General features: G+C 39.1%; 1 protein-coding gene across 1 annotated transcript in view; it reads right to left on the bottom strand.

The window, feature by feature from the left end:
- Positions 1-26623, bottom strand: part of LMX1B (LIM homeobox transcription factor 1 beta) — a 143704-nt gene extending 117081 nt beyond the window's left edge. The window contains exons 1-2 of the mRNA XM_083160471.1: positions 25979-26623; positions 24265-24451 (exon numbers count right to left, since the gene is read on the bottom strand). Coding sequence (XP_083016597.1) covers positions 24265-24451; positions 25979-26117 — 326 coding nt within the window. The 5' untranslated portion in view covers positions 26118-26623. The remainder of the gene's footprint in view (positions 1-24264; positions 24452-25978) is intronic.
- Between the last annotated feature and the right edge of the window lie 718 nt (positions 26624-27341).

Here is a 27341-nt window from a genome sequence, read left to right on the forward strand (position 1 = left end):
GGGGCCATAGTCACAGCGAAGAGTGTCCCCATATGTCACTATCGCCCAGCGATTAATATCCAGCATGCCATAATCGCCGACCAGGGCCAGTGTTCTCATCGGAGAACACCTGCCCTGACAGATCGCTCAGTGCACAGCGCTGACACATGTGTTGTGTACTGAGTGATCTTGCTGAGCGCTCTGCGTGACCTAGCACCACTTGGAATACTCTGCACCATCTTCCCGTGTGTAGGCCCTATAAGACACTAATGTCCACAATCACAAATCCCCGTTGCATCCCTTCAATGTCCTGTCTTGGGCAAGAGACTCAGTGCTGGAATGTGACCTGCCGCCTAATCCGCTTGAGCTTCCTGTTCCCCTTGTTGCTGATTTATTTTAAGCCCTGTCTGCCTTTCATTTTTAGATTTTAAAGCAGATGAAAATAATATTTACCATAACCTCACATTAATACTGAGGAACAGACGCTTCTACTTTCTAGGTGACCCAGGCGGCATTGGGAAGACCTCATTAACTCCATAACACCTGAACACTTTAAGCGCGGTGGTTAATGCTGGATGTATGCTATATTTGCTCTTCTCCTGGAGGAGAACCAATAAACAGAAATTTCGCAGAGTTGTATTTATAATGAGATTTTCTTCGGAGTGTTCTTGTTCTTAACATACTCTCCGATCGTTTCCTCTAGTAAATAAAGCTCCCCAGGCAAGAATCGGCTAATACAGGTTACCACAGCAATAACAGCAGAAAATTATTTCTGTGAGGATAACAGCATCAAGGCGGCCATTTTATGGGGGAAATGCAAACCCCAGTAGACATGTTCGATGTTCCTTGCAGTTATTTATTAGTATGTGAGGGTAGCATATTTTTGCAAAATAAGAATGGACATCTGTGTTTTGGATATACTTAATCCTTCTATGTTATTAAACAGAACAAAATGACATTCAGCCATTACAAGTCATCAAAATGATCTTTGACCAAATGCAGGCACTTTTAAAACATTGTGGACAGAGGGCCCCAAACAGGCATGTTCCCTAGGGTCCCATGGGGGGTCTCAATCAATCGTTGATATTGATATACATTTGTGGCATTGACAGCATAAGAACTGTAACTTAATACCCCTTTCAGACAGAAAATGAAATTACCGGGTGAAGCAGTTCTACATGGTTATTTTGTGAATAACTCGGGTCCTTTTTCTGTGTGAAAGGGCACACCGGGTCATAAATCCTGGGCTCCGACCCTGGAATTGACTAGGGTCGAGGACACGGGATTTATGACCCGGGTTGACCCTTACACACAGAAGAAATACCCGTGTTATTCAGCAAATTACCGGGTAGAAATTTTCAACACAGTAATTTGTTCTTCGGTGTGAAGGGGGGTCAGACGGCTCTCTGCAAAATGACCCGCCATTTGAAATGCAGTGTATTTCCCAGGATTTGGGGACTTTTCTGTCTGAAAGGGGTATTAGAAAGAAATGATTACACATTTCACCAAATCCGGTTTTAGATAACTTTTGTAATGCACATCATAAAATCAAACGAAGCTTCTGATTGGATGTGATTTCCAACCATGTTTTTTGCACAGATATTATCACTAGATCATTCAGTTATTCTTAATGTAATCATTGAAAGGTGGATACAAAAACTATTCTATTCTATATTTTGTACATTAATCTACTAATAATAACAATATACTAGTGCTTGCTTTCTTACTAATTTAACAGATTTTAATATGGCTAGAAGTGTTAAAATACATAGTGCTTCTGTAATATATAATTAAGTAATGCACGATCTAATATGTATTATATTTGTGTCATACAATATTATTAACTGTGTGCACTTCTTAATTCTACAGTATCTGAGTCCACGGAATGTTCCAATCTAAGGGGACTGTCCATGCTTACTTCCTGGAGGTCAGAGGTTCAAGTTCTTGTTATCACAGGTCTAATGGGCTATTAAGATGTAAGTATAGTCCTCTTACGGGATAAACTGTTGGAACCTGGGGCCAAATGTAATAGAGTATGAGAATTAGAAAGTGAGAGATTTTGGAAGACTTTTCCCAATTTTTAAAGCGGCAATCAACTACATGGAAAAATCCACCTGGTCTTTCAGTGTAAATGATTGCTGCTTTAATAAAATGGGAAAACTCTCCCAAAATCTCTTACCCTATTACATTTGGCCCCTGGTGTGCAAATAGCAAAAAATGGATAGTTATATATATATATGGAGCAGGGGTCCCGGCATTCGTCCTTAATCCATGCACAAACTTAGGTGCCAATACATCCAAACGGAAAATGTATATGTGTATCTATATATATATATATATATATATATATATATATATATATATATATATATATAGCTGTCGGATGGCACTCAAAAGATTCTTAAACTGCACGGTGACAGTTTCATAATAAAAGAAGGTGACAGACACAAGTACTGTGAGCCAACGTTTCGGGCGGGTAGCCCTTCATCAAGACATGTCTTGATAAAGGGCTACGCGCCTGCCCGAAACGTTGTCTCACAGTACTTGTGTCTGTCACCTTATTTTATTATGAAACTGTCACCGTGCAGTTTAAGAATCTTTTGAGTGCCAACCAACAGAGATATATATATATTTCCTCATGCTGCCGAAAATTCTTCTATAGGGGACTGAAGATAATGGCCCTTATTCCGATCTAAGCGGTAACGGCCGCTTGCGGCCGTTCCGCCGATGTTTTCGCTCTGCGCATGTGCAGAGGGCACTCTGCGCATGTGCAGGCGAAATCGCCGCACAATTTTTTTTACCGCCGCAAAGGGGGTGGATAGGGGCGTGAGGGGCTACTTAGCCTCATTTCCCTATGCATACGCCCCGCGTTTCATGGGCGTTCCCATGCAAACGCGGGGCGTACGCATGGTAATGAGGCTGTGACGCATGTGTTGGGGGCGGGCATCTGACATCGCCGGATGTCAGCTGCCCGCCCCCATACATGCTTTCACACGGACAAGTGTCCGTGAGGTCTATGGTTGCGGGAGCTGGTGGAGCGTGCGGCCCTGCCTTCGATGGTCGGCGACCATCGAATGCAGGGGGCTGCTCCAAGATGGTGGAGGCGTATCCCCCGCCATTTTCATGCGGACCGCCACATGTCCGCGTACGGACGGCCGTGGCGATCCGTATGGAAGGCGGGGATTCGCCTGCACGGTCGGAGCCGCATATGCGGCTCCGGCCGCACCAAGCAGAATAAGGGCCAATGATATCAAGACACACAACAGCACCGGAATGTTCTTAAAGTTTTCAGAAAGTAGATAGAATTTTATTCACGCTTCAGTAGTACGCTTCAGTAGTAACATACGCATTCTCTGCAGATATCAAGATACAACTGGCCAGTGGACAGTACGGTACAGTGGTGTGTAGGGGGCTGCAAAAAACAACATCTACAAATTAACTGTGTTGAACAGGCCTAAAAATTCTGGATTTCTTTTTCTACATACTGTTTATGTCCCTAAAAAAGTCCTATAAAGGTATAAGCAGAATATAATATTAATACGTCACAGAAATGACCTAATGTAAAATCCATCAGGATACTGAATAAACGTTAGAACGTTTGTAGATGCAAATACTATTTTTTAAATGTCAATGTACATGTGTGCTCTACGGGCAACAGACACACACAGAACCATGCTGAGTGACTTAGCACAGATCAGAAGGACAAGGACGGCGGAGGCAACGCTGGTAGGTGCCATCCCTAGAGCTTTCCTTTTCCATGCTTGACATGAATAAAGGGATTAGGACGATATATTTCCGCTGGCTCTCTCTGCAGGACAATAGACCCCAAGGTTTAGTGTCACACTCTCCAATACAAGTACAGCAGGCTGTCAATCACATTTCATCAAGACACTTGTGTCACTTCCATAATCTTATTAGCAGATAAAAAACAGGCAAATCCTTCCTAGAATAGAATGTTACATTTAATAGCTCACACGATTCCCTTAATCCCTATGCTCATCAGGCCATGTAGGCCCCTCCGGAGGAATTTGCCGGTAAAAAAAAAGATGGGTTGTAGGTTTAGTTTGTAAATGACATGGGAATTCCGCATACACGATTCTTAATTCCACCAAAATCTTTTACCAACTTTATTGCAAACTGCATTTAATGGTCCATTGGCCTTATAACAATGTGTCACTGTGTACGGCTAAAATCCGATTGCTTAGAGAAGACGGGAGATGGATCATCGGACTTAAAGGCACGTGAATTTCACCTCCGGACAGATCTTATTTAAAAAGCAAAGCTGCTCTCTTGTTGAAAACAAAATGGGGTTTTATAGCTGGTTGCAATAAAGTCTAAGTAAAATCATTTGTTGACGGTATTTGCACTGGGTTCTTGAGAAATGTATAACATATGTATGTTGGAGCATAAGCTTTGCTTAGGTGTATTTTTTTCCCCCGTTGTGCTTCTTTGATGAAGAGCACGTTAACATTTTCAAATTTGTAAAACAGAAAAAAGGCTACTATATTATTTTTAGTAACATCTACACGTAGTACAATATATGTATCTAAAGTACTCTACAGTTGTTACAATCTTAAATTGCATTTTTATATAATGGTTTAGTCCATTGTTGTTTTCTGCCACAAAACAAACACTAACCCAACCTTTACTTATTCATTCTAAAATGTAGGATTCTCAGTTATCTGTAATAAATGAAAGGAAGTTTTTCTTCCATTAAGGATCCAATCAAAATGGCTTCTGTTTATAGTGGTTGAGGCACGTATGGAGATATAAATGGAACGAACTTGAAAATTAAGATTTATCCAGATAATGCTAGTACTAGATGAGAACCCTTGTATCATGTTTAAAAAAGGTTTTTGAGCCCTTATCTAAAACAACAGAGACAGATGTTAGAATTTCATTTGGTTTCATTATTAGTCTCGGTTTCTATTTTGGTACAGAATAATTCAATGGATAGAAGAGGTTAAAACTTTAGCCCTAATACAATATATTCTACCCTTTAGTCTGCAAAATCCAGGGTTGAGAGTGTAAATAATGAAGGGGTTACAATTGAAATGCATTGTGTTGGGTTGCACTGATCAGCAGATACTTGGCTTAATGCATTGGTTGAAAACTGGGGTGCCTTGGGACCCTTGCAGGGGTGCCTGGGATTGGTGGTCCAGGACCAATTTCAATTCATTATGATCAATATAATAGGCAAAACCAGTGCTTGTGGCTGTCTATTATAAAATATGTGGACAAACAGATGAAATTCTTGTCCCTCACTATACAATTAAACCTAGAGATGATATATAAAATAATTTATTTAATTTGTATATTTTTTTCTCAATTTCTCAATAAGAAACTTTTGGCCTAATGCTGCTGTGGATGAAATTCTGATACTATATGGTTTGGGAACCACTGCCTTAAGGACTGTATGACTTTTGGGGTAATTCTTTTTTTTCCAGATTGATCAACTTAGAAACAACATTGTTATCGGGAAATATTTCAAGATTTTCTATAATCTTCGAAACATAGAAGGTTCATCTAAACCGGTCCAGATATTCATCAAAAGTTTCAAAATGTTTCAGCACTAAAGTTAATATTTTTTGGCAAGTGGGATAATCAATGTAAAAATATTGATATCCATAAAGCAAGAGTCTCATATATCAGATCATTGCTATTATATTAAATTAAAAGAAGACATTATGAAACAGTTCTTTATGCATAGTTATATTCTATAAAAACATTTAACTCTTTTATTTCCATTTTGCTCAGCTTCGAAGAAGCACCGGTTTTAGAAAACATATTTGAAAATTACTACTGTTTTTTCCTCCAAACATAATTGGCTTAAACAAAACTGTACAGAAAAAAACTAATAGTTTCCGTGTTTTCAATGGTATCCGCAACATACTTCATCTTGCGCTCAATGGGAATGAAGGTTCTCATACATAGACCAAATTATTTTGACTTTTTTTTTTTTTTTCATTTTAGCTTTATTCACAAAATTACAGTGGGAGAACAATGAATTCTAAAAAAGAACCTTTAAGTGCCTAATTACATGCATTGGTGCTAATTTTTAAACCAACACAGAAAAGGGAAAAATAACAAGAAACAAGAGCTAATGAAAAATAATATTAGCCTCCCTTGGTGTGCTTGTGAGAAGCTTTAGGAAATGCTGTCAAGCTTGAACTGCAGCGCTAAAATCTAGCTATTGATGGCATACCCCGTCTCTTATAAACAGTTAATCCCGGGAGCATGACTACTAAAAGCAAACACACAAGCCATCGCTTCTCAATCAAATAACACCTCCCCAGAACTTTTTAAAACACAAACTTTCGCGTGAACGGAGATAGATTCTTTTCACAAACTTGAGGTCAGCTTTTCACTTTTTTTTTTCTATTTTAAAACAATATTATTCACAAATAAACATTTATGAGCAAAAAAAAAAAAAAAAAGACTGAAAATCCAGTAGGGAGGGCCCGTTGTTTTTACTGGCATCCGATGACACAAGCTGTTTATGACATGCAATTCATATCAGACGGAGGCCTGATGAAATGTCAAGGCATCGCTAGTCAACTTCCTTCAGCTTCCTGCGCTAAATTTTTAAAAATACTTCACTCCTGAAACATGGCTGTAAAGCAAATGACACTTTGCTTTCGTGTTCTCGTTGGCGAATGGGAAAGTGCAAGGCCCCTTATGGATGCGGTGGAACCTGTGTGCTCACTCTGGTCTTTTTCCTGTGTAAGCAAAAAATCCCTTAATGTAGGAAGCACAATATTGGGTAAGCTGCTCCACAGGATCCGTGGTGTTATTAATAATATCAGTCACCTGACCTATATAAGACACTAAGAACGGCTATTGAAAATTGATATGAACATTATAGAAAATCTCTTGTTATTTGTATTTTTTTAACGCATTAAATAATATTATGGGGATGTATTCATATTAATATGATGTAACATTTGAGTCTAGATTTACTAAAGATTTCTAAAAAGGAATCTTAAGAACTTCTCGGAGGTAAATTTACTAAGATGGGAATTCTGTTGAAGATGAGATGTTGCTCGTAGCAACCAATCTTATTCCAATTCTTATTTATTTAGCAGCATCCCATTTTAGTAATTTTTTTGCTATTTTTGAGCTATATCATCCCATTTCTCATAGCTGCCCTTTGGTAAATCTTTTATTTTAGAATTAATGGTTATATTTTACAGATTATTAAATTACTAAATGTTCTAGAAGTCTGCAGACCATTACTGATGGCCATTGAGCGATGCGTACGTATTCCTCAAAGATAGTCAACGTCATAAACAGTGGTAGAGGGTAATGATTAAAAAAATCCTTAATAAGATATGACTTATATTTTTCTCACCATTACTTGGGTTAATTCTTATGAAACAATGCTACATTATCCAATGGCCTCCCAAAATATATCATACTTTTTATTACCGCCACAGCCTGTCAGTCTACTACTATTATCATGTAATCAGTGTAACTATTATCATTTATGTAATGCTAACATCTTCCACTGCACAGTTCTTGCCTTTCATAACTTATCAAAGTCTGGTCATATATTATTTTGTGCAGTGAGCAAGTCTCCAATTTGCATATTTACATTTATGTACATACTTAATTTGAACTGTGATATGATTCAGTCTGAGCAGAAATGACAAAGAGATATACGGCAAAACAGTATTAAACTGATTTTTATCCATAATTGCACTTTCCATATTTAAATATCTGTTGGGCAACTTTAATTCAGTACATTAATACCCTGGGTAATAACCTATAACTTTCTGTAAATAAGTTTGATGATATATTTATTACTAATATTTCAGCTGGTGCAATAATCAGTATTTTACTCTCCTTGTAATATAATAGACAAATCACTTTGTCACATATGCCAATATGTATAGATAAATTGGATTAAAAAAATCTAAATCTAACTCTCTCTGCCCATGTTACATCTGCCCCATCTGCAGTGCTTATGGTTTTGCCCATTTTGCGAACAAATTTGTACTGCGATCAGATCTGAATAAGGGCCTTTGTGCATGCTATATAAATAATTGTTAATAAATGGTTCCTTGGTATTGTTTCAATGCTTAATGTACTTACACTGCACAGTCATTTTGGAGTGACTCACTCCTAAAATAATCTTAGGTGCACAAATGAAAGTAACTTTAATGTATTTATTTATTATAGTGCGTATAAAAAGCTAACTATATGCACCACACAAATGTTTTATTGTCTTGTATTTCTAAGGCCAAAATATACTTAATGACACTAAGAAATTGTACATGCAGTTTCTTACCCCACACTGTCTGTCCTACCCCTCATTACATTCACTAACAATGCTTCTAATGGTGACGGCATTAGAAATCACTGTTCTCTTCACCTGTGTGTACAACATGATTTATTACCAGCAGTTATTGGTTATTTCTTAAAGGGATATATTCATGAAGTCGCTTATATCTTGTCCATTCTATTTTGATCTGATAAAACTAGATTATGTTTGACTGAAGCTTGTACAATTCCACAACAGGGTTAGAAAGTTAGGAGTTTTAAAATGATGTCAAATTAATATATTTCATTAAATGTATTTCATTGTTTAATAAAGTAATATACAGACTGCTTTCTACAAGACTGTCCGCATTTGTGTCCGCATTTGTGAAACAAGATCATCATGTGTATTCCATTTGAGGTACAGAGTTATCTGCAAGACCTGCAACTGGGGCACTTCTTATACCCCATTTACACCAAAATGCTGTGTCGCACCCGGGTTTTTGGACCCAGCTTCAAACTTGGCATTTGTTGCCTTTTACACAGGCGGCTGCCCCAGCAATCTTCCCCAACACGCCCACCCCCTCCCCCCTTGGCGTAGGCGGTTCCTAAGCCAGCGCTTTGAGATTACATCATCTCCGAGCGCCAGGAAATCCACCAGCCGGGACCCCTGCAACGTCATCACCGTGCTGGGGGCAGTCCCAGCCCCACGGTAAGTTGCTGGGCTGCCCCCAGCCTCCGTGCACCCCCTAGCCCCCCCCCTAGGTGAATGGATGCCGCACACAGGCATCCGTTCATCTCCTCCATGCCTCTGCTGCTGTCTGCACAGTACAGCAGACAGCAGCGGAGGCTGTGTGTGCCCCCCGCCAAACCTCCATGTTGACCGCAGAATGCTGCGGTCGGGAGCTTGGGCTTCCCTCATTGCTTTAGACGGGAGCCCTTCCAGTGAATGTTTGTTAGAACTCTGATTGGTCGATAGCTTCAGCCATCCACCAGTCAGTATTCTGACAACCATCCACTGTCTGGCTGCTGGTAGAGATGCCAGGGCAACTGCCCCATGTGCCTTTGTTAAGATGGCCATCATTGCAAACAGTCATCTTCAGGCGACCATTTTATAGACTATAATAAGTAAATGATAGCTACAAGAATATTTGTTCACATCAAAATTTGGGTCCATTTAGTTGTACTGAACCTGACCCTCAATATTGCATCTCATACTAAAGTCAATGTCTTTATGACAAATATGTTTACACTATGCTCTGTACATGTGTCTAATTAGTCGTTCAGGAATGAACTAGGAGTAAATTGCGTCTATTTCCAGTGTATATGTCCCCTTTAACAGAGCACACGGGCCACACATATACAGGAGAGTATAATGCTTATTTACTTGCTACAAAGAAACTTTAAGTATAAATAACCAGGTTCCCGTCTTCTTTAATAGTGACTATAATTATAGGATTATCGATGCGTCATCAAGATAGAGAATTGCCTCCGGCTGTATTATACAAATAGGTTACAGGGGAACCACGGAGGGCAGTGTCAGAAGGGAATTGATGAGACCATTTTCTTACACAGGAGCAGGTAATAATATAAAGGGATAGTGTCATGCATTTCGTAGGCATATTATAGGGATTGCAGTAAATGGAATGGGATCCTCATGGAAGCAACCTTTTTGGTAAATTTACTAAAATGTGATGTTGCCCATCGCAGATTATATCTATTGTCTTCTAGAAGGTGCTAAATTAACAAGTACAATCTGGTTGCTATGGACAACATCCCATCTTCAGTAGAACATCCCATCTTCATCTTCATCATTGCGTAACTAGCACTATGGTCCACTTAGTACCGACAATTTACCCATCTCCTGAGAGATACTTATGCATCTGTGTCTCCGTCTTCATAGGCCACGTTTGCACCAACAATGCCTTATTGTATTTTGTGTATGTTTACTCTCCAATCGTTAGGATCCAAAATCAGTTGCAACGGCTCAAGAGGAGGGTCCTCAGCGCAGTCCACAATTCACATAGTGGAGCCACAGTAACTACCAGTGAGCCCGGGCATGTCATGATTGGCAGCATCAGTGGTGGAAGTCGGTGAGGCTCCTGCTTTGCCACCACTGGTTGTAAGTGTTTGCTGCAACTATCCGTCCGTATTGGCGCATCTATAAGTACTACTCTGGGCAAGTGTGGAGAAGTAACTTTACATAGAACTCAACATAAGCCCTACAATAGATTCTGACCCTCCCCTGTAATGAAATGCATATGACCTGTGTTTGTCAGCTCTTGTGTCCTCTACATCACTCATGATGTAACAGCCTGTGCAGTCACTTTGGAATGAAAGGACATATTTTCATTTTGTTGCATGTGGTATTTGAGACAGGACAAATGCCCAAGGCTCTGACTAGATGCTATCTGTAGACACCTCCCTTGCACAGGTTACAGGTAAAACACCTTCCCTTCCTATGCACATTTTGTATTTCGCATTCAGACAATATCACGATGCCTTAGCACCTAATTAGCCAGAGGGTTCTGCAAAAGATTTTGCTTTGTAATGTACCGCAGTTACTCTAAAGATATTACCAAGTGTAATACTTAATTGTGAGCAATCAATAGCTAGATCCATAAACATAATCAGATCCGTTCACTTCATGTTCCCTAATTGTTGCATCTAGTGGTGGAGAGCAGGACACATTCCTAAAACCCATACTCAGATGGTTGTGTAATAAGATATGATGGACCACCATAGTTTGGAGAGCCTTCATAACAATAAAGGTTTGTTCATTTACAGTGAATTTAAAAAGCCACGTGTGTCCATACACACAAAAATGCTCAACTGCTCAGACTGGAACATTTTGGGCCTGGAGGTGGTTCCCTCAACTGCGATTACAGTGCAGCACCGCTGACCACGCTGCTAGGCCTTCTAACCCCAATTTAAAATGCAAATAGAATGAAATGCAATCTGACACAAAGTACTGACATGCAATCCCACGCGAGATCCCCCAAGAGAAGAAATGTCAGTGACATGTTTGATTTGATTAAGGTTTACTCCCACATAGAAGCCCAATCACAAGAGGCCCAACAGCTGTCGCCAATGCAAGCTAAGGTCTCAACTAACATGAGTAGAGACTCCTCGGATCATAACGTGCTTCAACCAGTCTAGCAGGGAAGAAAACATTGACTTGGCATTGTCGGAAATAGTGTACTCTCGTGTGAAAGGGTTAAACCACGGAAGAGACAATCACCCACTTCTAATGTTTATGTCACCTCTCGACGCCAGCTAGAAGACAATGTGTGCCTGTGTAGATTCTTTTATGCGCGTCTGTCTGTCTGTGTGTAGATACATGGGTCTGTTTGTATTTGTGTACTCAATGTGAAATGACTGGGTATATGTATTTTACCTTGCTCGTGATGGCAGATGTAGTCTGTACTTAGGTATTTCATTAAAATAAAAATATAGTCTATGTATATTAACATACTGTAGGCCTATACTGTCTATGCTATCACTTCATCAGTTGCATGACTTATTTGTCCTATATCATATGTGGGCAATTTAATTAGCAGCATGGATACTTTCTGGTGATAGGGATTTGCATGATGTGTTAGTAATGATCAAAATTTTCGTAATGCATTGACTTTTTCTTGCTCCTCCTAGGGGTGAGCAACTTTTTAATGACTGTAATTGCGCTAGAGGGGCCTCTACACGCGGGACGATGTTGCTGAGAGATCTGAGCTATGTAGATCGCTCAGGATCGCTCAGCAAGATCGCTTAGAACACAGCACTGCACAGCGATGAGTCAACACTGGGTGCTGAGCGATCTGTCAGGGCCAGTGTTCTCAGGTGAGGACACTGGCCCTGACTGGCAATTAACTAGATGTATCCAGCATGCTGGATCTTAATCGCCGGACGATAGGGACATGCAAGGTCGCGCATCGCTATTGCTATGACCCCTACACACGGATCAATGTAGGGACATTTTCTCAACGGTCTTGTGAGATCGCTTAGAAACTGCCCTGAAATCGCCCAGCGTAGGCCTCATAAGTTGAGTAAAAATGTAGCACGCGAGGCAATTATGTAAATCTATGCTAATCAAAGGGCCCTCCTTGTGTGCAGTAACACACAGCAGCTAACCAACTACTAGTTGTCATTATATAGTTTGTGCTAGTTCTTCGTGATTGGAAGTTATGTACATCTACAGGAATGCATCAACTTCATCAATAGTTAAAATTACTTTCAAGTAGTACTACTCATTCAGTTTGCCCAATACAAAGGCAAAATAAGACATCTTAGAAAGATGGTTCTTATGGGGCCTACACACAGGACAACTTCAGACTTTGCTAAGCGATGCAGTTTAGCACAGATTGCTAAGCGCACACCGCTGACACACATGCTATGCGCCAGCAATGTGTGCTGAGAAATCTGTGCTAACCATTGTTCTCTGGTGAGAATACTGGTGATCTGACTAGATTTATACTGCAGGGCTGAATGATCTAACTTGGCGATATAATAACAATGATTGAGATTCTAACCTGCTTTACCGTACTTAATGCCATGAGGGGAATTCAATTGTCAGCGCACCAGCGGCCAGTAGATGGCCCCCAATGGAGCTATTCAATTGTTGCTCCATCAGAGTGTAATCAGCTGATGGCGCCTGCACTTCAGCTCACACCCCAGCTGAAGTGGGTGTAGAGTGACCCATTTGATCGCTTTCTGTGTTGTACCTGTTCATTTGGCTGGATTTATCCGCTATGCTGTGCTAAACCCGATCATAATTAGTGCGGTCAGTGCAATAAAAAGCAACAATTGAATAACGCCCTGTGATCTCCCATAACTTTAGACTGGAGATAGGTGAGTGATAAATTATTGAATTCCCTACTATAACTTATATTCAAATAGTACATTCGATTTTGCAGCGTGAAACGGGCCAACACTTCAGTATCCAAAATAGCCAGGAAAGTTACTAACATACTACTTATTGGAATATATTATTATCATACAGTACTTTATATGGTGCCACAAGGGTTCCACAGCGCCTAACAAAGTAATTAAGAAAATGAACAAAACAAGGAAGCAGGGACTTACAGTACAAGGCAATGTAGGACAAGTACATGGTATATAATCACTGCTACATCAGTGGAAACGACACTGTAGTAAGCATCAACGAGTTAGGTGCCATTGTAGGAAGTATGGAATAACGCTTGGATACATATAACATTGCATTATAATATACTGAGACACATGTAGCCAGGATTTCCTATACCTTAGGGCACATCTATGTAGTGCTGTGCATGCATCCTCTTCTAGGGCCACACAAGTGGCCCTTAAACCTTTAATAGGGAAACACATTGCCCTCTATATCAGCAATAAATGAATACCCTTAGTCTAAGAAAGAGACAGTAATCTATAGTAAAGTAGGCATTATAAAGAAGTTCTAACAAACAGATTTGATAATAATTTAGGAAGAGGCTGGGGGCCACAGGTAAAGACTGGGAGAGCCGCAAGGGTCAAATAATGCCCACCACTGATGTTGTGCAAGCCATAGTTGAAGATATATATAAATCACAGATTTACTGCTTGGTATTATTTGAACGAGCAAATTAATGTTTGAGCACTAATTACCTCTGTACCATTTGCCCACAGACCCATTTTAATTGATATTTGTCTATATATGAATAGTTACAACGTTCATTTCTCTGCTTCCACCAAAATGGCAGAAGAAAGAAGCGGCCATTTTTATATTTGCACAGTTCGTGTAATGCCCTCTGGCAACAAACTGATTAAGCAATTTACCATGTAACTTATTATGTAGCACTGCTTGCGTACACGCTTATGGGAAGTCCAGATGATTGTAGGTAATTTACTCCAAACACGTGCTCTGAAGTCCAGAGGATAACTGTGGCCTAATTTTATCTTTTCACTAATCTTAATTCATTTGGACAATAACAAAATGCACATTTCTGGTACAGTACATTGGAAGTCATGTTTGTATGGAAATATCAAAGGTACTACGATGTAGCGCTACCTAATGACTAACTGGCAACGCCCATCACAAAGGCTGTTCCTCTTCAACTGAAGCCACTGCCATCTTTAATTGAGTAAGTGCATAAAAGAGCAGGGAGTGACGTAGCAATGATTATCACATCAATGACGTTAATGCTTTTGTTTAATTAAATAACTCTAGCGGTGTGTTATGCCGATCGTTGTAGCAAGATGTTTGATTGCTACAGGTGCTAATTATAAGGATCCGTTAAAATTTTTGAAAATCTACAACTGGGCATCCATGTATACAATTCCAACAACAACAAAAAAAATACTGTATATATATATATATATATATATATATATATATATATATATATATAGCCTGTTGCTTTTAAGGGATTGATCAACCATCTTTTTATTGTTCTTGAGCATGAGCGGGCATGTAAACAGTTATGGCTTTACAGTGATAAAATGTGTGTAATTGTATGGGTAACTATTATGTATTATGAGTTTATATGAATATGCGGTTTGATTTGTGTTTTGCTACAGAGAAACGCTTTAAGCGCTGGAAGCAATTTTAAACAAAAGGTTAATGTTGACATACCAAAGTGGTGCGCTCGAGGAGAGTTCACCGTCTTTTTGTGGTACTTTTATTGAAAACTTATACACAAAGGGCCGGCCCCACATTATTATTACACTGATAGCCGTAATCATACCATAATCTCAAGCTTTTATGGTTTTAATACGCCTGGTAATTACCTTTGTTCTCTATTTTTATTTATACCGTAGGTGCTCATTTAGAAACCCCAAATAACTAAATGTCTGGAATAATCCAACGTACCTGCAGTTTACAACAGGTTTGGCGAAGATTATAGATACTCATTAAAGTTTTTGTTATAGAAATGTACTTGTTCAGTGTACGGAAATGATTCTTCAACGTGTATGTGGCACATCACATATATGCATATGTAACTATCTCTACAGTTTAACAGATAATACAAAAGTATATTGAAATTTTGTTTACAAATAGGTTACAGACTAGTCCTTAACCCTTTGAGTGTCAAGGGAATTTGTCGAAATAGATGTGAAAATTTCCGAGCAAACATTTTTATTCATCGTAATGACCTGTAATGTTACCTTATATAGGAAACATAATCTTTTTTTACAAAAACATTTGTATTTGAATGTATATAACAAATGTGATTGATGCTGGCATTTTTAGCATATTGTTTGCGGATATCTCACAGAGATGTTGGCACTCAAAATGTTAAAATTATCATATTCAGCCTAGAATCAGGCAGTTTGGTCATATGTAACTACTGAGTCTGAATATTACTATAAAATGTTGTATAAAATTATTAATAAATTCGTAATTGTAGAGATTGTTTTATCCATGAGTCCTAGAGTGGAGTAACACAGATGTTATCTAGGTTATCTAGGTTTGGTACAGAGAGCTTGCAGTCTAATGTGTTTCCTGCAGAGTGAAGCTGGCCTTCTCCCGGGACACAAGGGTTAATCTGAAAACTTGTCTTTGTTCACTTAAAAAACATTTAATAAATGGCAACAACTTGAGTAAAAGACATTTTGCTCCGAAATATTTAAGTCCCTTGAGGGCCATGTATTGGGAACCACAAGAAAGGATTTTAGTGCTAAATTGATGCACGGAAAAATGACTCCTCTATGCGTCTGTGTGTTGGACCTGCACCTTCTCATACTGCACCTTCTCACAAAAAATTTGCAGACAGATTTTTGGCGCATGCATGGTTCTCGTGCTTGAAGCACAGATGGGTCAGATCAACGTTGTTTGGAAATTTGTGCCAGAAAAATGTGTTGAAAATGCGTCAAGGTCATCGTATAGCATCTCTCTTGTGGGCGATTATGGTTAAAGTTAAATGAGTACTGAGAATTAAGGAAAGTATTTGACACTACATAAATATTAATTGTAAACAGTATGCTAATTTAAACGTAAACTGCATAGTTTAGGGCACAAGTGATGTATTCGGATAAAATTATTCCAAATGGTATTTAACAAATAAAAAGTTTTTATAGAATAATTTTTTTATTTTCGTTCTCATGGCCTGACTCACTAGAACCCACATCGTATGATGATGCAGCTTGGGCCTGCCTCACACAATTTTATTTTCATTACCTTAAATTTTATAAAACACATTAACAAGCCTAGCCATGTGAAATATGTGGGGCCTGTTTGGAAAAATCTGGGCTTTTTTTGTAATTTTTTTTTTTTTATGCAACATTGCCCGCAATATCCTTTCCTTTCTCTGCAGGCTGAACCCTACTACAAATCAACATGAACTAATGATGCAATTTTAACCCCGCGGCAGGAAATTCAAAGCATTTCTGAAGGTTTGAGCTAAAAAAAAAAAAAATTTGGAAAATCATGAGCAAATGTGGCCCAATTCTGTTGCAATTTTACACGATTGTTCTTTTCATTAAAATATTTAGTAAAATAAATAAATGAATGAACTTGGTTCTCTGGGAAATTTGACACTATTTTATTTCCTTGACCAACGTTACTTTTAGATAAACTTCCTTGGGTCCTACTGTGCCTGTTGTGTACACTCATCACTCAATACATGACTTAACACATTTGAACAGATCATTTTGTGACTCATTACTTATAATCAGATACATGACCGGTAGCCGACGCGTGTAAATACATTATGTACACACGTACTACACAGTTTTAGTAGCAATAATGAGATGTATCATTGTCCTGAAATGCATTCAATATCTAAAACCATTGATCAAATAATTTAGTTCATATTGAATTCGCATTTAACCCTTCTCCTCGCTATGACCCATCATTAGCAATTTCTAAATCAAGATTTTTGACTTATTAGTTTTTGAATTTTTTTTTTTACTAGTCCTGAGATAGAGTTGTACGAGCCTGAACAAAAGCGCTGCAGAGTATGTCCCTCCTCAATCTGTAAGCCATCCTGTATTTGAAATTACATACAGATTCCTGCAGCTTGGAGCTTGATTATTTTTACTACTGCCTACATAATCTCCTGACCGCTGATACAGATTGATATAAAGAACTGACTCAGCCTGGAATGTCTTTATCATTACTATCAACGTGAACAGTAGGACGGCTGGTTGAGACTGAACGGTTTGTGTATGTGTGTGTTTGTACCTATCGATTCGAAGGAGTGTTGTCTGGATAATGTTCGCAAGTAAACGTAGACATGATATAGAATATGCATTGGAGTAAATAATTATATAAGATACTGTTTTGCCAATCCCCCAAATTTTTAGTGTGTGTGTGTGTGTGTGTGTTAGTGTGTGTGTGTGTGTGTGTGATGAATATAATTAGTATTACTGCACTTGCATATAGCAACTGCTACAGGTTCAACAGTTGTAGCCCAAGGACAATAAGCCTACATATAGAATCATAAGAATATTCTGAAAACAAATCTAAAATAAAACTAAACAGGCAAATGACCACATTGACAGTATGTGACATTTGACGCGCAGTCAAGGTATAATCCTCCGAATCCAAGTCTGCAGCAGCCCTCTAACGATGTGATGGAACATAAAAATCCTCTTCTTATACACCGTGCGTAGAAATAATACACTGTGCACGTCTCCCCATATATCTTGCCATTAAGGCCCGGTAGCCATAGCTGACGGTGACAGTCCCACAGCAGGGAGCAGTGTCCAGTCACCCCAGGTTCTGTGACACAACAAGACTTTACAAGGAGATATCTCTCTTAATTGCCAGTAAGCATGAATACCTCAACAGGGTCCCACTTGTCCTAAACAGGAGACAATGCTTAACCCATCCCCTGCCAGAGAGGGCCGTAACGCTATTTAGTAGCAAAATAGTTACTAACATTCAGGGCTCTGCTGATAGTGTTCATCCATGTGTAAATAAAAAGGTGATGCTAATAGGTTAGATTATTTCTCATTATTATTGGTAATATTTATTACTAGTTATTTATATAGCGCACACATATTCCGGAGCGATGTACAGAGACTATTATTACCAGTTATATTATATAGCACACCCATATTCCACAGCGCTGTACAGAGACTATTATTACCAGTTATTATATAGCGCACACATATTCCGCAGCGCTGTACAGAGATTATTATTACCAGTTATTATATAGCGCACACATATTCCGCAGTGCTGTACAGAGACTATTATTACCAGTTATTATATAGCGCACACATATTCCGCAGCGCTGTACAGAGATTATTATTACCAGTTATTATATAGCGCACACATATTCCGCAGCGCTGTACAGAGAATATTATTACCAGTTATTATATAGCACACACATATTATGCAGCGCTGTACAGAGAATATTATTACCAGTTATTATATAGCGCACACATATTCCGCAGAGCTGTACAGGGAATATTATTACCAGTTATTATATAGCGCACACATATTCCGCAGCGCTGTACAGAGAATATTATTACCAGTTATTATATAGCACACACATATTATGCAGCACTGTACAGAGAATATTATTACCAGTTATATTATATAGCACTCACATATTCCGCAGCGCTGTGCAGAGACTATTATTACCAGTTATTATATAGCGCACACATATTCCGCAGCGCTGTACAGAGACTATTATTACCAGTTATTATATAGCGCACACATATTCCGCAGCGCTGTACAGAGAATATTATTACCAGTTATATTATATAGCGCTCACATATTCTGCAGCGCTGTACAGAGACTATTATTACCAGTTATTTATATAACGCACACATATTCCACAGCACTGTACAGAGAATATTATTACCAGTAATATTATATAGCGCTCACATATTCTGCAGCGCTGTACAGAGACTATTATTACCAGTTATGTATATAGCACACACATATTCCACAGCGCTGTACAGAGAATATTACCAGTTATATTATATAGCGCACACATATTCTGCAGCGCAGTACAGAGTATATTATTACCAGTTATTGATATAGCGCACACATATTCCACAGCGCTGTACAGAGAATATTATTACCAGTTATATTATATAGTGCACACATATTCCGCAGCACTGTACAGAGAATATTATTAACAGTTATTGATATAGCGCACACATATTCCACATTGCCGTACAGAGAATAATATTACCAGTTATATTATATAGTGCACACATATTCCGCAGCGCTGTACAGAGAATAGTTGAACACTCACATCAGTCCCTGCCCCAGTGGAGCTTACAATCTATATTCCCTACCACATGTAGACGCACTCACAGACATTCTATGCTTAATTTTGTTTGGAGCCAATTAGCCTACCAGTGTATTTTTGGATTGTGGAAGGAAACCGGAGCACCCGGAGGAAATCCACACATGCACGGGGGAGAACATACAAACTCCGCACAGTTAGGGCCATAGTCCATTTAATGACCACAGTGACCCTGATGAAGTTTTCTGTTGCTTATAATAGAACGCACAATAATTTTTTTTACCTAGTTTCTGCCTTAGTTTTTAAATGCTCTTTTTAAAAATGATGTGATGAAAACATATGTATTGCAAAGGAGACTTCAAAACAACTGTATTATAAATGATTAGCTATGTATTATATTTTGAGGGGGGGTTTCTATATTATATCATATGGAAAACTTTACCATTTAATTTTATATACAAATACACAACAGATGTAAATGTAGAAGTCAAACATTCATTCACCACAATATATATGGATGTCATTTCACTTAAATATATTTATTTAGTAACTTTTACTTATATAGCGCCAGCGTATTCTGTTGTGTTTTATAATTGGTCATAAAACAAGAAATAACAAAGAGGGGCCATGCTTGCAAGTCTCCAGATAGCCCTGCTCGGTGCACAGCACCACACTACCTAGCCCCATACTGCACACAATTACATGTTATATCAATTGAATCCCCTCCTAATAATTAATAATAAATCCAAAATATTTGCAGGAGACATTCAGGGAAGGGGATTGGGGGGGGGGGGGGGGGATCATTCAGGGAAGGGGATTTGGGGAGGGGGGGTGAAGCAGTTGTTACCTCCAAACTATGTCATGTTAGCATTTAGTGGAGGTTACCAGGGAGAAGGATTTTCCTGCTGTAGGTACGGCATAAATATGGTTGCTAGGAATTACTACAGGCCTGTTTGGGAGCTTTTGGAACGCCTGACAAAGACTGATGCAAGGCAATAGATGTTTCTCTTTGTGTCTTTCCAGACTTCTAGCAGAGACATATTATGTCTGAGTGATTGAAGTGGCTGTGCTCACCCTGCAACACAAAAAGCCTCTAAATTTTACTGACAACCATGGAGAGCACATTTAAGAGACCCTCTCTCTTTATGATAAGCAATGTTTGGGTTGGTAGATGACTCCAACACTTTTGGGAAACCTGATAGTGGTGAAACAGAAAATAAAAGCCAAAAAAAAAATGTGATTGGGAGTCAACTAAACTCTTCAGAGCCAAGAGGTTAATCACTTATCTTACACTGATGAGGGTAATAGAGGGGGGACCGGGCTGACTGTTTAACAAGCAACGAAATCATCCTGTATCCTTTCCTTTACCTCTCCCAGCAAATACATGGAGAACCGCTAAAATACAAAATATTCCTGCAAATGTATGGTCACATATTTACTAACATGTATTAAAATCATTTCAACCATTTTTGTCCTATCTAGATTCATAAAGCACACACAAATATATATATATATATATATATATATATATATATATATATATATATATATATATATATATGTATATATATATATGTGTGTGTGTGTGTGTGTGTGTGTGTGTGTGTGTGTGTGTGTGTGTGTGTGTATATATATATATATATATATTTATATAAAATTGGAAAATTATCCAATTGCTGCTTTTTTCATGTAATGTATCATTTTACTGTATTTTTCTCTATTTTCCATCAGTAATATGTTTTATTATTAATATTTAATATTATAGGCTGACTACATATAAATAACTGTGCAGCATTGCCAATATTAACAATAACAAGATTTAGGCTGCGGGAACAAAATGCGCTTAAAAACACGTGTGCGCATTAAGCGCAAATTTGCAGAAACGCGCAAATCTTTCCCGTTGTCGCTGAACTGAATTGTGACGCCGGGACTAGAGGGGAGAGGGACATAACTTGTTACATTGCTCCAGTGGATACAAGATGAGAAACACACAAATATATATTTGTTTTCCAAACTGTACCACCACAGGGGAGTTAATGTGTGCTAACTTTGCGGGAGGGGTCGTGGGGGGACAGAGTAGGGGTATGAGGAATGTGGATTGGAACTTCTTAATTGCACTTGTGTATATCTAAGGTAATTAGATATTTTATATTGTCAAGGAGGTCATCGGAAATAAATACATTTCTAATGAACAAGGTATAGATTATAGAAGGGTAAATATATAACGCAATGTACAGATGTATCATGTATATGCGCAGATGTTGGCGTATTTGCGCTTAGTTGGGTATACAGTGCAATAATAAAAAGAATTGGACCATAATTCCCTGATAAATGACTCTGCCATTCCCATTGTGGGCTTAGAAAGATGAAAGCCTCAGATGTAAGTCTGATTCCAATTCCCCCAATTATGTAGGTAAATAATATACTGTGTATACGGCTGCGGGAGTATATAGTATTTGTCTTATTAGGTAATAAAGGCAGCAGGCTGTACGTGGCAGGTCAGAGACTGCACAGCACCGAACGCATTCTTCAGCGCACATTACACACATGCACAAGGTCCCACTGCGGCAAGATCTGCGCAAAATGACTCTTCTTTCATACATAGGTTACAATGGCAGAGCTGGGTAATACATGTGCAAGGCAGCGCAGAATGGGGTCAAGGAAAGAAAGGAGTATTTTGTTTAAAAAAAAAATAAGTGTAGGGCCTGTAAGTACAAAATACTATGAGGGGTCTGTGGGCAGCCTAATAGCAAGAAACCAATATATGTCTAAGCTAAAACAAACCAGCACTATATATATATATATATATATATATATATATATATATATATATATATATATATATATATATATATATATATATATATAGATATAGATATATATATATATATATAGATATATATATCTATATATATATATATATATATATATAGATATATATATATATCTATATATATATATAGATATATATATAAATATATCTATATATAGATATATATATATCTATATCTATATATATAGATATATATATATATATATATATACACTGTGTATATATCTATATCTATATATACACACACACACACACACACACACACACACACACGCTGTGTACACTGTACTTGGAAAAACCTCTCTCTAGTTGTGTGTTTACATGGATTCTAATATACATATGACAATATATTGTATTCCTTGTACAAGGCGGATCTGATAATAATCTTCCTTACTCCTGTAGTTAAAGGATTATTTAAGGAACAAAGGAAGAGGAGGTGTCATTAATATCATTACTTCCGTCCAAATGTAGCAACTTTTACAGACGTAACATTTAAAATATAACAACGTAATGCTTATATATATATATATATATATATATATATATATATATTTATATATATATATATATACATATACTTTGTGAGTGTACACACACACACACATAACTACTGTATGCATGTATAGAGAAACACTGAGCACAGAACCTGTGTTTGCGGCGCCTCAGGTCGCAGGTGAGTAAATAGCCCTATCGCTCCGCAGACAATGCCCTGTGTTTATCTGTGGGATTTGGTCTTTTCCCCTCATTACCATGAACTGGATCTTAACCACTTGTGCTGATAATTACTGAATTGATTGGATCCGATTGTCAGATATAAGTCGTTCTGCAATAACCGTTAATACAGATAATAAACATTTATTTATGTTACTATAATTTTAAAATAAAACAGAAGCCAGCGCTGGGCATCATATGGGGCAAGCGCTGGGCATCATATGGGGCATGCGCTGGGCATCATAAGGGGCATGCGCTGGGCATCATAAGGGGAACGCGATGGCTGCTAAGCTGGGTCTAGCTATGGGCAGATACGTTGTTTCTCAGCATCATCCCGAAGTCTGGAATCATCTGATGCAGGCACTGAGAATAATGCAGTGGGCACTGGATGTAATGCAGAAGGCAATGAGTATAATGCAGTGGGCACTGGATGTAATGCAGAAGGCAATAAGTATAATGCAGTGGGCACTGGATGTAATGCAGTGGGTACTGAGTATCATGCAGTGGTCAATGAGTATAAAGCAGCAGGTAGTGAGTATAATGCAGTGGGCACTGAGTATAATGCAGTGGGTACTGAGTATCATGCAGTGGTCACTGAGTATAATGCAGCAGGTACTGAGTATAATGCAGTGGACACTGAGAATATTGCAGTGGGTACTGAGTATAATATACTGGGTACTGAGTATCATGCAGTGGGAACTGGGTAAAATGCAGCAGGTGGGCACTAAGTATAATGCAGTGGATACTTAATATCATGCAGTTGGTACTGAGTGTAATGCAGCAGGTACTGGGTATAATGCAGTGGGCACTGGGTAAAATGCAGTGGGCACTAAGTATAATGCAGTGGGGACTGAGTATAATGCAGCAGGTGGGTAATAAGTATAATGCAGTGGATAATTAATATCATGCAGTGGGCACTGAGTATAATGCGGTGGGCACTGAGTATAATGCAGTGGGCACTGAGTTTAATGCAGTGGGCACTAGGTATAATGCAGCAGGTACTGAGTATAATGCAGTGGGCACTAGGCATAATGCAGTGGGCACTAGGTACAATGCAGTAGGTACTGAGTATAATGCAGTGGGCACTAGGCATAATGCAGTGGGCACTAGGTACAATGCAGCAGGTACTGAGTATAATGCAGTGGGCACTAGGCATAATGCAGTGGGCACTAGGTATAATGCAGCAGGTACTGAGTATAATGCAGTGGGCACTAGGTATAATGCAGTGGGCACTGAGTATAATGCAGCGAGCACTGAGTATAATGCAGTGGGCACTGAGTACAATGCAGTGGGCACTGAGTACAGGGCACAGAGAGGGGTCCTTACTGTTGGTAGTCCTGCTTGCAGAAGAGCTTTCTGTCCCGGAAGTAGCAGCTGGTGGTGAGGGGTTGCTGGCACACTGTACACTGCAAGCACTCCTCATGCCAGGAAGATTCATTGACTCTCATCAGAAAGCGGTCTGAGATGGGTCTCTGGCAGCCCTCACACACTGCCTGGTGCTGGCACTCTGACCCTGCGGCACACACAGGGAACATATTACACACATGTACAGACTGGCTGCCCCTCTCATCACATCACAGATGCCCAGTGACCCATAGGCAGGACTTACCCACCATGTGTGGCTACAAACATTCACAAACCCACAATACCCACATTAAATTGGGCATCTTAGTTAAATACAATTTTTAGTTTGCTAGAACTTTTATTTGTAATTGCACAATATTATATGTGGGGGGAATGAGCACATACATGTATCATACATACATGCACTGAACCCCCTGGGTGCCAGTGTAATGTATACCAGGCTCTGAGTGACACATTGGCTGTCCTAGCACCACACGTTATTATTGCCCACAGTGACCACCTGGTGACCACCTGGTAATATAACATATATAATAATATTACCATATCTCTGTGATTATTAGTAAGTCCGATATAACTACTGTCACTGCTTGTATGTGCTGAGGCTCAAACTCATTGTTATGGAACTTATTTAACTTTTATTTGCACTTTAAGTGTTCTAATATAGACATCCTACATACAAGCCAAAATGTCTAGAAGATAGATAGATAGATAGATAGATAGATAGATAGATAGATAGATAGATAGATAGATAAATAGAAATATAGATAGATAGATAGATAGATAGATAGATAGATAGATAGATAGATAGATAGATAGATAGATAGATAGATAGATAGATAGACAGATAAATAGAAATATAGATAGATAGATAGATAGATAGATAGATAGATAGATAGATAGAAATAGATCTAGATAGATGGATGAGATTAGATAGATAGATAGATAGATAGATAGATAGATAGATAGATAGATGTTAATTGTTTATGTAATATTCATATATTGTATCAATTATATGTATGATATAATACAATGTACTATTTACGTATTCGCTACACAGTGTCTTTGCATTACTATATATATAAATATAATCAGTGCCATACATCATCTAGCACCCAGTGTATTCATTCTGTATGACATTATTATACAATGCAATGCAAGTCATTGTTAACCCCTCAGTGTAGACACATTAATATCTGTGTTATTAGTGTGTACACAGACAGTGCTTCCCGGGATATACATGGGTCTTATGCCCCCATAGTCCCACTATGTATTATTTCTGATCTATATCGTGTCTATGTCCTTATATCAGTATTCATGCAGCCCTCTTGGCATGTATACACTTGTGCATGGTATACATTATATGCCACCTGTGCCATCCTAGTGTACCATGCCATGGCATAGGGAAGACACATCCAGGTTACTTGCTGCACGACTCCAGGGTAGTCTGTGGGAACTGGGTGCTGCAGTGTGTCTGCTTGTGCATGTGGGGGGACAGGGAAGCTGAACCCCAATAATAGGGGACATGGTACATGAATAATACAGGATCAGCCTGGACTACACAGTGACATCTGTCAGCTGGAAGCTGTATATACTATATACACTGTATATGTCCCACTAAATGGGGAAAAAAAGAAATAAAAATAAAAGTTTTAAGGAGTATTATTAATACACTCACCCAGCAAAACTCCTAATGTGGCAGTGCCAGCCCTGAGTGGGTGATCTTCCATTTTAATATTGTCCAGCATCTTGGCACAGTCAGTCTGCCCCCTGTTAAAGCACCTCTCCAAGGACTCCGGACCTGTTGCTATATCCATCAGCTGGAAGAGTTCAGTTCCCCGAGAGCAGCAGGAAAACGCGATCACAGCAGTGAATGCAGATAATACTAATAATAAGGATAATGCTGATAGTAAATAGAGGGGAGTTCGGGAGTTCGCGAGTCCCGGGAGGAGAAGTTTCGGAGTCTCCCAATCCTACATGGGAATTATTCAGCTGTCTCTGTGCATGATGGAAGAATGATCCACAGGAGCTGCATGTGCAGCAAAATGAGAGAGAGGGGGGCAGATGGGATCACCTGCCTGTGAATTGGGGGAGAGGGTGGAGGAGGGGGGTGGGGGGGATCCAAGACGTTCCTTGAAGAGAGGGAGAGAGAGGTTACAGGGTGAGTGCTCTTCCAAATCCAGGGTGAAAGGGGAGGGGGTGATAAATCCCAGGGAAGAGCCTTTGCAGGATGTCCAGGGAGAGAGCTCCTGGGTCTGTGTGCCATGCAGAGTCCTGGAGATCAGCATACAGCACAGATTGCACAGCGGAGGGATACCCCTCCCAGCCACCTCCTCTCTCCCTTTCTCTCTCTCTGCAAACTTGCTGACATTTGAACTCTATTGCTTCCTAGCTGCCGGGATCCATCCGCACCAGTGATGCGGTTACTTCTGCAAGTTAAAGTAGTGCCAGACTTTCTAAGCCAAATCCCTTCCCTTCCCAATGATTTAAAGAAAGGGGGGGTGCTCACAAAACCTTTTCTCCTCTGTTCCTGAATTGTTATGCCCCCCCACCCCCCTTCTTTTATTTTTTTATTTTTTTTTATTCTCCCAAGAAATGAAAATGGGCAGGTTATAATTAAAAATAAAGAGGTTTTAGTGAGTCTGACACCTGAGTCAATATGCCATAGGCTCCCAGTTTGTTCCTTTATTACCTTTAGGGGCTGGAATGAGATCTTTTTATGTAGCTGCTAAATGTTCTTATGGACACCTGCGAATATGGGGTATGTAGAAAATGACTGTTTCATTCTTTTATATTCTGTTTGCAACCATTTCATGTAAGAAAACTGGTCTGACCCTCTGCCCACTGAAATGGGAAAGGAGAGGCTGGGTGGGTTTGTGGGCAGGGTGGCAGGGTGGCAGCGGCAGCTTCAGTGCATGGAATGTGCCAAAACCACCCGGGAAAAAAATAGAAATATAAGTATTTCCAGTGCATGAGTGTGTGTGTGTGTGTGTGTGTGTGTGTGTGTGTGTGTGTGTGTGTGTGCGTGTGTGTGGGTGTGT

This window comes from Crinia signifera, chromosome 9 (genome assembly GCF_055691185.1).
Source record: "Crinia signifera chromosome 9, ASM5569118v1, whole genome shotgun sequence".
NCBI lineage: Eukaryota > Metazoa > Chordata > Amphibia > Anura > Myobatrachidae > Crinia > Crinia signifera.